At 34.5% G+C, this 11,370-nt stretch overlaps 1 protein-coding gene across 1 annotated transcript; it reads left to right on the top strand.

Moving 5' to 3' along the window:
- The first annotated feature begins 9,991 nt into the window (after positions 1-9,991).
- Positions 9,992-10,749, top strand: LOC149540195 (major allergen Pru ar 1-like). The gene is made up of 2 exons (XM_089799500.1): positions 9,992-10,312; positions 10,448-10,749. Exons 1-2 carry the CDS (start codon positions 10,132-10,134, stop codon positions 10,747-10,749), a joined length of 483 nt encoding a protein of 160 aa, XP_089655626.1. The 5' UTR covers positions 9,992-10,131.
- The last annotated feature ends 621 nt before the right edge of the window (positions 10,750-11,370 follow it).

The following is an 11,370-nucleotide window of genomic DNA, read 5'->3' as shown; positions in this document are numbered from 1 at the left end:
ATCTAGAGTTTAAAGAAACCACTAACATCTACTAAAGACTAAGTAAAGCCGAAAGACTAGAAAAAAATGTAAGATTGAATTGAAAAAGGATTAAGAATAATTTGTGGAAGGGCTCACAAATTCCCAACCAAAAAAGGTAATTATATGGGAGCAAAGCTCTTACAAAATTCCTATTGACTAAATATCAAGGTTTTAAAACATATCTTGAACAAGATTAGATCTAGACTTTTACATATATTAGACAAGAGGCATAATGTATTTCATAGTGTAGATAAATGCTTTTAGGAAAAAATTACAAAGTGTGGTACTATTGGACTAACCGCTAGCCTTCCCCTTCAAGATCTGTGACATGGCTTAACCACCTCTTGTGTTTTATAAGTCTAGTGGTTGTATCAGGCATTAATAGGTTGATCTTTTGGTGCAACAACAACTCTAGCTTGTAATAAGTGGTATTAGAGCTTGTTCATAGGTTCAAATCTCCCCGGGTAACACTAAGGGGGGAATTGTTGACTAACCACCACCCTTCCCCTTCAAAATTCGTGACATGGCTTAAGCACCTCTTGTGTTCTATAGGTCTAGTGGTTGTATCAGGCATTAATAGGTCGATCTTTTGGTCTAATCGCAACTCTAGCTTATAATAGGCACATGAATATTCTAGAACAAATAAACAATAAAAATTAACATGTGATCATAAACATATCCAAAGTGTGGCACAAGGAAGCTTCTAGAACAAATAAACAATGAAAGTTAACATGTAACCCTAAGAAGAAGAAAAGTATCTACTCTGTCTAAAATCATGAGCCAAAGTGATTTCTCACATTTGTAATCCATCTAATACATGTTTGATGACCATTATTGCACTAGGGCATGTGTAGGATCATGGTCAACCAAACATTGCCCTTGAGTGAGAATGAAAAATCAATAAAACGTGTGATTTTAAACTCATTATGAACTTTCAATCAAAAAATATGACAAAAGAATCTATGCAAAATTGAATTTAGTTTTTGAACTACTAGGCCTTATCTGAAGAAAGACAAATTTGATTGGTCAGAATTTTGAATTTTAATGCAATAATAGAAAAATTTCAGGACAAAAATAAGTAGGCGTATGTTTGACCACCTTAATTAAAAAAAAATGATAATATTGTTTAATGAGATTCTAGATATAAGAAGTAGACTCATGCCCGAATGTGACACATATTTTTGAGTATTTTGTATTCGAAATAATTAATTAATTATGAATTTTCTACTATAGTATTTTCAAAATTAAAAAACTTCAGTGTCTGACCACCTTAACTAATTCAAAACTTTTAAAAAATTATTTTTTCTTTATTTTCCTTATATTAGAAGAGGTATATAATGTGATGCATTGTTTGGATTTCAAAAATATTTTACCGTTTGAAATTTATATATGTTTTTCAATCAATGTGTCAATCAACACTTTATGCATAACTTCATTAAAAAATGAATAATAATTACTTACTGATCAAGTAATTTGATAGATAATACATTTATGGAAAGATAAGAACATTCTTAATAAACCCTTTTTATTTCATCAAGTTTGGGTGAAAAAAAGTCATAAGACACATGTTTGAAGTAGAAAAAACACAAGAACATGCCAAAAACATGTTTTCAAGACATTTTTAAGTTGACATGTAGGGTTGCTATCCAAAACAATACTAAGTCTTATAAAGGTATTAATATTTTGGTTTGGTATTAGGATGGGTGGGAAAAAGGTCAAAATAGATATTGAAATGCTTTGAGGCATGATTTTAAAGCTACATATTTTTTAGATTATAATTTTTTGGCACACCATGATCCTACACATACCCAATAAATGGCTATGTGAATGAGGCTATGGAGTTGTTTATAAAATGCTAGAGAAAAATATCATTTTATAAGTCATTTTAGGTTGGACAATGAATGACACTTTGAGAAACATTTTTTTTATTTGATAAAGAATAAGAAAATGAAATATACAACTTAAAATATAACAAGATAGCAACAAGAAGATTACATAATTGTTGTCTCTTTAAATGGACCATGCTCATGTTGAATAAATATCAAGCAATGTTGACATTAATATTGTTATTAAACCTGCTTGCCAACTATGGAAACACAACCAAGGCACATGGAAACCCCCTCCCTAAGATCAAGCATGTGAATTATAGTAGATTGCTACATTTTCATAGAAATAAATTGTGGAAAGTTTTTTTTTCAAAGTTTCTAATCTAGAAAATTGTAGAATGAGAACTCAATGAGGAGATAAATGAGTTCAATAGACAAAAACAATTAATTATATGATAAAAATTGATTCATGAACATAAATCAACTGAAAAGATATTAGGGAAAAGAATAATAAAACATAAATAAATAAAAGTAGATATTAGAGATATATTTATATATTTAGCATTTAAGCACTTACAAAGAATTTAGGATATTTATTGAAAGAAAATTGTAACTTTTATAAATAAATTTAACAAAATAGATTTCTTGTTGTAGTTACAAATTAACAAATATTTCATCATACCTATTGTACACTAAGGTACGATTGATAGTAACAGGAAACTTAGAAATGTGTAGTATAAATCATTTTCAACATGTATGGCTCCAAACAATGTTAGCAAGTGATAAAATCAATGCATGAGATGGATGTATGAGGTTGCATATGCCAAGATTAACAATGCACAAGTTTATTTCCCAACTTGAATTCACGAATTTTTATTTGACACACTAGTCAATAGATATCAAAATAATGAATCATTTTCAATTCAAATTGTTCTATAGAGTAATTAATATAAAAATAACTAAAGTATTATAAACTTAAAACGTAAATATATAATTTAAAAAATTTGATGTATAATAATAGAAAGTAGTTAAATTTTTTTAAAATAAACTAGAGAGAGGTATATAAATATTATTATAAATAAATGGACAACAAAATGTTAAGAAAAATACTATTATGATCACACTTATCATCAATGTCTACCTTTAAAATAATAAACCAACCAAGAATAAAATAATGCTATCTAAATTACCACATCCTTACCCTAACTAAATGTACATGAAAAACATTATAGAACTCTACCAACACAAATAAAAATAACATTTTAAAAAATACATAAAAATGTATCCTACAACTAGTGCTTCATAAATGAATATTTGATATGAAAATATCAAGATTTTATAACATTTCTTGATTTAAAAATAAAAATAAAAATTATATGGCATATAAAATTCAAATCTCTAACTTGGTAAGTGTTGATTTCCACTAAGCCTATTTCTAGTTTTCCAATGGACTATATAGAAAAGTTGTTGGAAACAACACCTTCCCTCAGTTGGTACACATACTGATGTAGCAAAGATAGGTGCAAATATTGTAGGGCATAAAAGTTGTTGGAAACTATACCAAGCAATGTCTAAGAAAAGAGGAAATATTTGTTGTGTTGGATTTTTAGAATTCAGGTAAAAGCCTATTTTCTAAGGATTATAAAGAATTAGGGTTTTTCACGTGTGACCTTTCTATTACAGTCTACTAGTGTAGATCAAACAATAAATATGGAAGCCCTAAAACATTAACACCACAGGGTTTGTGGAAGAAAAATAAGGATAACAATTTTAACTAACATGTTCCTTCTCTATGCAAAAAATGGGTATGAAAATAATAATTACTATGATTTCAAAGGTCAAACTCTATAGCTCTAGTTCCATAAAGCCTATGCCATTCATAATTGATAACTCCTAAATTTTGTTCCAACTACTTTTGAGCTAAATTCTTGCAATCATTCATAGAAGAAAAAGATTCATGCAATTGGATCATATATGTAATAAGCACCTTGAAAAAGATCTCTCTGAATATATATAAAGAGATGCATATTTGATTAGAAGGAAATATATAGACATACATGTTTATAAGGAAAAGCAAAAAACATTTACATCCATACCCCTTCTCACCCTTGAAGAAAATTGCAAAGCTAGGGCATGTAGATCACAAGGGCATGACAAGACAATGAAATCTTAGAACAAGGGCATGACACAACAATGAAATCACAGATCAAGGGCATGGAAATGAAATGTAGACATCATGAGGGCACAACAACCAAATGCATTGATCACAAGGGTGCCATGACAATGCTCATACCTCTGCACCTCTTTCATGTGCAACTCTCTCCAAAATCAAAAAAATGGAAAATGATTGTTGTGTTTCTTTTTATTTGTTTTATGCTCATGAGGGCATCACAATTATGACACCAATGTCAGTATTGTGACATTGTCAGGGACAATTGCAAAAAAAATATGAAAATGACCATAAATTACATTGCCATCGCAAATTTTCATTGCAATTTGACCCCAAATGTTGTAATGAGAATAAGCTAAAAGAAACATGGAGAAATTACTAACCTAAAAAGAACAAAGGAATGTTCCGAATGGACAAAACAGAATGTGTGTGCATAAGGATGCAATGATGAAATTGGCTTCTCACAATTCTATAGCCCTGCAGTTTGTGTCATATGTGCATCTATAGCCCATGAAAACCAACTAGAAAATTGATGTGATGGTGGCGAACAAGTGCCTCATTTTTGGCAGGATATGAAATACCACTCAAATCGTAAAACTTTATATTGAAAACACTAGTATGTGGCACAAAAATTTATTGTGCGGAATAAGAATGTTACTCTACGTCTAGACATGTTCTGAAATGAGATGGTGCAGTAGATGGTGGTCCTTCTGCTACGAGCTCTTATGCCAATGCAAAACATTGTTCAACTACAACTTGTACCAAACTGTTGAACATCATAATTCAGACAAGCGATAAAATATATCTACTTTCTAGATTTTTACCTTTGTCCACAACCCATATTTAATGTGAGGAGATGAATTTAGATACTTCATTGCCTAAAATGGAGTTATTCCTTTCCACATATCCATCTACCTAGATAAAACATATATCTATCCCTACTCTACATATAGATTACGAGAATCTAAACTAAATCACAAACAACTAGAAAGATGCGACAAAGCTTGTCTTCTTGTGACCGAAGTATTCAATTCCCATTTACTGTTGTTGTTGAATAAAGGAAAAATAGTAGGAAAACATTTACCACCAACTATAAATAAATAAAGAATACAAAAAAGTCAAATCAAAACTGAGAAACACAAACTATTCATCAAAGTAGCAAATGAGACAAATGAAATTATAAAAATTGGAAAATAACAAATTGAATGTTCAATATAGAAACCATATACTATAACAGTGCCTCTCAAAATATTTGGATTCCATTGGTATATTAACTATAGCAAATTGACATGCACTAAATACTATAGTTACCTACCTTCGACAGGAACTAATATTTCTTGATTTCTTGATTTATTATGAGACTAAAAATAAATTAGTATAATCTCACTTAGCTCTTTAAAGCTTCAAATGTCATCTAAAAAACACATACAACTTTTCAAATAAACAACAAAAGAATTAAGATAATATTCTATTAAAAATATATATTATAAAACAAAATCTACCACGTATATGAATTTGAGATAGGGATATTATTGAAATGTTAGAAAAATCATCATATATATATATATATATATATATATTGATGAACGTATAAACAAATCTCATATGGATATATATTGATGAATGTATAAATACAGAGTATTGAGCTTCCCTTTCTCTATGGTTTTGTCTAAATATGTATAGAATGTTAGTGTAGTTTTTTATTTTTTCTATTTTGCTACGTTTTTCCTACACTTTTAATAATCTCGCTTAGGATAATAAAGCATGTCTTATTAGGTGAATGGTTGTGAGGTGTCACCTTCCTACATGTGAGCATCCATTAGCTATCTTGGGAAGATACTTTGCTATCTTTAGTCCGATAAGTGGTTGCTCCTCATTGGTTGGTGTTGCCACCTCCTCCCTCTTCCTAGCCTATATAAACATGCTACCTGGCTTGTATTTGTATCTCTTGTTTTTGCATCCTCTTAATGCTATTTTGCTTTCAGCATTTCCATTACTCTCTTGGAAACTAACTCTATGATGCTATTTTAATTTTGTATCATTTGCATTCATAGTTTAGATATTTACTCTTTGCACTAGTTTTCTGGGTTATTAATCTTTTCAAATTCTAACATGGTATCAGAGCTTTTCTATGTGCAAGAGTAGATTTTAGTTTCCTTATTTGAGAGATTCGGGGGGGGCAAATAAACTGTATTGTAGTTTTTTGAAAAATGAAGTATGCTCTTCTCTTGCATCTTTGGATGATCCTGAGAATCAAAAAAGTTTTGACAAAAACAATTTTTCTCTGGGGTTTCAATCTCAAATCTGACAACCAACTTGCATATTTGGAGTTTTCAATCAGTTTTGCAGGTTCCAGCATGCCATTGATGGACTTAAGAAGTTGATCCAGCATTTGCATGTCATATTTTGGTTGCTGGGGTCATTTTCTGATTTTTGGAGCCGTTTTTTACTGTTAAAGGCATCTGATTTACACTACAAAAATATCTTCTATTCATCAACAAGAAAAACGCTTTCTGGGTTTTGTTCGCAGCCTCGAAAAACCATTTGGGTATCTTTTAGATTTTGCATGCAAGACGTATATTTTTTAGAATCAAGCATGCAAAGCTACAGCCATACCCCTCTCTATTGGCAGTTGCAGATTTGAATGCAATTTTTCTTCAAATTAGGAGATCAGCAAATTTTCGGAGCACTTTCAGCCCAAACGGACATCACCATTGGATCCGAAACGCCGTTTGCAGTCAGGATTCATATAAAGTTTGTTGTTTTTGGAGATAGGGCTCTGGGAGGCAAAAAAAAATTTAACTCTAGAGGCCGTACGGACGAAAATTCAGCATTTATTGCGATTTTATTTTAAAACTTGCAGCGCCGCCGCCGCGCCACCACAGGGCCGCCACCGCGCCACCCGCGCTCAGCCCGCAGCGGCCGCAGCAGGCAACGCCGCCTGAACCTCCGCCCAGCCCGGCTGCTGGCAGCTCCCTCACTCTCCTCTCCGCCGGTGGCTCAGCCTTGGTTCTTCCGCCGGTGGCTTTGCCGATGGTTCTTCCGCCTCTGCCGGTGCAGACTCTAGTACTCGTCGCTCCGACAGAGCCTGCTCCGCCCGGTCCCCGCCGTCCAATCACCGTCCGACAGCTCAGCGTCCGTACAGTCAGCAATTTTTTGCCATTCTACGCATGACACGTGGCAAGTGTGCCACGTCATCATCCATACTGCCACGTGGCTATGCCACGTGGCTATGCCACGTGGCATCCTTTTTTGCTACGACGGGCCAGAGGCCATCAATTTTAATGTTGTGTTCTGCTGACGTCAACATGACGTCATCCTGCATCAGCACCTTGCACCTCTCCTAGGGTCATTTTGGACCTACCTTTGGTTTTTTGGCCATAACTTTTGCATACAGAGGTATTTTTCCAATCCGAAAGAAGCACCGAAAAGTTGGTTCTGAGACGGAGATACTGGTATAGGTGTTTTTGAGTTTTGATGCAGTTTGGTTGCGTGTTATGGCAGTCAAAGCTGGATGTTCTATTTTGCACTCCGAGAGGCGTATCTTGAGCTTCTGAGCTTCAATTTTGGACTTCTTTATATCGCTAGAAAGCTCTTTCTGTGCTCTTTCTAGTGATGCTAGTTGTTGTTCCAGATTCTATTCTAGACACATCCTATTCAATCTTTTGTGTTTTAGCATTCTAGTGGATATTCTGTTTGTTTCAGGTCCGGAGATCGATTTTGTTGCTTCAGTTGCTTCATTTTGGGCTTTACCTTCTGTTGTTTCAGCCTTATATTTTTTTTGATCATTGTTGATATTCATTGTAAGCATCTTTATGCAACGCACTGAGATAAAGTGCCACTCTTGCGTTTCGGGATCCTTTTCATCATTGTGATTCGTTGTACTCGCACTATTATATAAAGTGCCATGGGGGGGATAGTTGTTTGCCCCTTATAGGCCCTCTTTCTCTAATTCCTCATGCAGTGTCGATGACACATGCCTTTATTTGTGTTTGTACCTCACTCTCGATGTGTTTGGCTCCTGTGTTGTAGGAGATTTTTGGCCCATCTTTTCAGCTGCCTGTCACCTCACCTACCTTAAGGGGAGGTTATATTGTTGTTCTATGCTTCCTTGGTTGATGGTTTGTGCCTTCTATTTCCATGGAGGTTCCTTAGGTTGATGGTTCGTGCCTTCTATTTCCATGGAAGTTCTACAGATCAGCATTTTGACAGAGTTTTGCGGTTCGTCATGCTTCAGTGATGCTGCTTCTTCATGATCACTCCTTGTTCCTATTTTAGGGGACAATTTTCCTAGCGGGAGACTTCTTCAGTTTTTCACTAGGTTCTTACCTCTTTTTGGGGGAGGGTTTTTCCCATGTGGTTTTCTCTCTTTCCCCACTTTCAGAGGTTGCATCTTCTTGCATTGTACTTGGGTACCTAACATTGCCTCGTTGCCGGGACCCATTTCTACATCCACCTAAGCTTCGCTTATGGGGGGGTGTTAGTGTAGTTTTTTATTTTTTTTATTTTGCTAGGTTTTTCCTACACTTTTAATAATCTCACTTAGGTTAATAAAGCATGTCTTATTAGGTGAATGGTTGTGAGGTGTCACCTTCCTACATGTGAGCATCCATTAGCTATCTTGGGAAGATACTTTGCTATCTTTAGTCCGATAGATGGTTGCTCCTCATTGGTTGGTGTTGCCACCTCCTCCCTTTTCCTAGCCTATATAAGCATGCTACCTGGCTTGTATTTGTATCTCTTGTTTTTGCATCCTCTTAATGCTATTTTGCTTTCAGCATTTGCATTACTCTTTTGGAGACTAACTCTATGATGCTATTTTGATTTTGTATCATTTGCATTCATAGTTTAGATATTTACTCTTTGCACTAGTTTTCTGGGTTATTAATCTTTTCAGATTCTAACATAGAACTCTTTAGGATGTGCATGCATATGTTGGTCTAGTGGTATTAATTCCATAAAAATGTTGTGTAATAGGAATTTGTTTCACTGGTAATGTGCTAATGAATTTTGGGTGGTCCACACTGAAAAAGCTATAGAATCCTAATGATTGGCTTAAAATTCCTCAAGCATAATCAATGAGACTATGCTCCATTTCCTTTTTATGCTTGCAAGTTATTTTTTGGCTTATATTATGCTCTGTTCATTGCCTTGTATAAGTTCTCATATGATTTGTCAATGTTGTTATGCGTCACCATAGTGTCGAGATGGTCATTATCTGAGCATTGTCTTGTTGTGCCCTTCTTTATAAAAGTCCACCCTCTACAATGATACATGTTTGTCGATCGATACTTATATGCACTTCCATTTATTATCTAAAACTTTGCTTATACTTTCAAATCAAACACCTATCATTGTATCACTTGCGCTTCTTTGAATGCAAGTGCTAGTGTATTTCATGATATATTTGATTGCACATATTTGTAGGAAAGATTGTCATCTATAATTATTGTGTCTAACATTTTATGGATTATGTCAATTGAAAAATGATATGACTAACACTAATAATTGATATCTGACACTAATAATCAATATCAGCTAAAACCTTACACCTTCTTTCAGTGCTAGGGCTAGTATATTTCAGAGTGTAGAAAAATGCGGTCGAAAGTGCGGCACTAGGAAGCTTTTAGAACAAGAAAATCAGCATGTGATGATAAACAAATCTAATAATCAATATCAGCTAAAACCTTACACCTTCTTTCAGTGCTAGGGCTAGTATATTTCAGAGTGTAGAAAAATGCGGTCGAAAGTGCGGCACTAGGAAGCTTTTAGAACAAGAAAATCAGCATGTGATGATAAACAAATCCAAAGTGCGGCGCGGGGAAGCTTCTAGAACAAATAAACAATGAAAGTTAACATGTGACGCTGAAAAGCATCTACTCTGTCTAAAATCGTGAGCCAAAGTGATTTCTGGCATTTGTAATCCATCTAAACTCAAGTGAGTCAACAAACAAGTGAGAAGAGGGCACAGTGCAATTAGTAGAACAGCACCTCTATAAATACCATAACAATCATGTCATACATCACACAACAAAGGCGAGGCGAGGCAAGCATTTCTTAACAAGAAGATTCCAAGTAGAAATCTGAACTGTTGAGATAGTTGAAAAAGAGAAGATGGTGGCAGGAAGCTACACAGTTGAAATAGAGTCTCCAGTGGAGGCAAAGAGGCTCTGGAACTCAACAAAGGACTTGCACAACTTCATGCCAAAGCATGCCCCTTCTCTCGTTTCGGGCATCACCCTTGTTGAAGGAGATGGAGGAGTTGGCACCATTCGACAAGTTAACTTCACGGAAGGTAAGCATATCTATATTTTGCTCATAAATACAATGACAATGTGCCCATGATTCAATCCTTAGATTGTTAGATGAAATCATGAATTTATTGCAAAATAGAGATATTGACATATTGATAAATTGGTGTGTGTTGCAGGCAACAAGCATTACAGGTATGTGAAAGAGAGAGTGGATTTGATCGACGAGGAGAAGATGGTGTATGGGTTCAGCCATGTGGAAGGAGGGGTGATTGGGACAAAGGCAGCGTACACAAAGTTCAACGTGAAAATCACAGCCAAAGCAGGTGGAGGATCCGTTTCAAGCACGACTGTGAGTTATGAGACGCTCCCTGGCGTACCGTATGACGAAGGGGAAGTGGAGGAGATCAAGGCGGGCAGCGTTGCTCTGTTCAGGATGCTCGAGGGAACTCTCATTGCCAATCCCTCTCTCTACTGCTAACAAAAACACACCATCAACAAGATCCTCCTCTGTTTCTGTTGTTTCAATACTAGTACTAGTAGTAGTAGTAGCAGCTTGCTCAATAAGAGAATGCGTGTTTCTCACACCTGAAATTCCCCTCTTTCTCAGTGGAAGAAGATTTGTGTGTATTCCAGGACTCATGTTTTGGCAAGATCTATCGAGTAACTAACTGATCATCTTTTATCCTCGCATGAACTCTATAAAAGATTAAAAATTCTTCACGAGGCGTGGTAACGAAAAGCTTCATATGTTAACGACATAGAATAATAATAATAACAAAAATGTGAACATTTGTATTTTGAAAATGACATAGAATAACCAAAATGTGAGTAATCTCTATATATGTGTATCCTACAAATGACCTCTCTTGAAATGACATCCCCAAACTGCATCCTCTTATGTCACTTTATCCTTATCCTTTAAATGCTATAGAACACTATTTTCATTTCTAAACACTTAATTTTTTCCTTCAAAATTATTTTATTTTACTATTGACTAATTTAAGAATTATGTTATTTAATTAACATTGCCACCTTTATGTTTATTTGAAAAGTATAATGATTTTTCTAAAGATTTATTTGTATTTAAAAATTAAATTTC

This window comes from Cupressus sempervirens, chromosome 9, assembly GCF_028749045.1.
Source record: "Cupressus sempervirens isolate cs-2001-9-10 chromosome 9, ASM2874904v1, whole genome shotgun sequence".
Lineage (NCBI taxonomy): Eukaryota > Viridiplantae > Streptophyta > Pinopsida > Cupressales > Cupressaceae > Cupressus > Cupressus sempervirens.
The sequence above is the reverse complement of the archived record's forward strand: the minus strand, read 5'-3'. Positions and strand labels throughout refer to the sequence as shown.

Excerpts from the sequence above, each read along its gene's own strand:
- LOC149540195 (XM_089799500.1), top strand. The coding sequence starts at position 10,132 with ATGGTGGCAGGAAGCTACACAGTTGAAATAGAGTCTCCAGTGGAGGCA. Across the intron at positions 10,313-10,447 it reads ACAAGTTAACTTCACGGAAG|GCAACAAGCATTACAGGTAT; the intron begins GTAAGCATATCT and ends TGTGTGTTGCAG.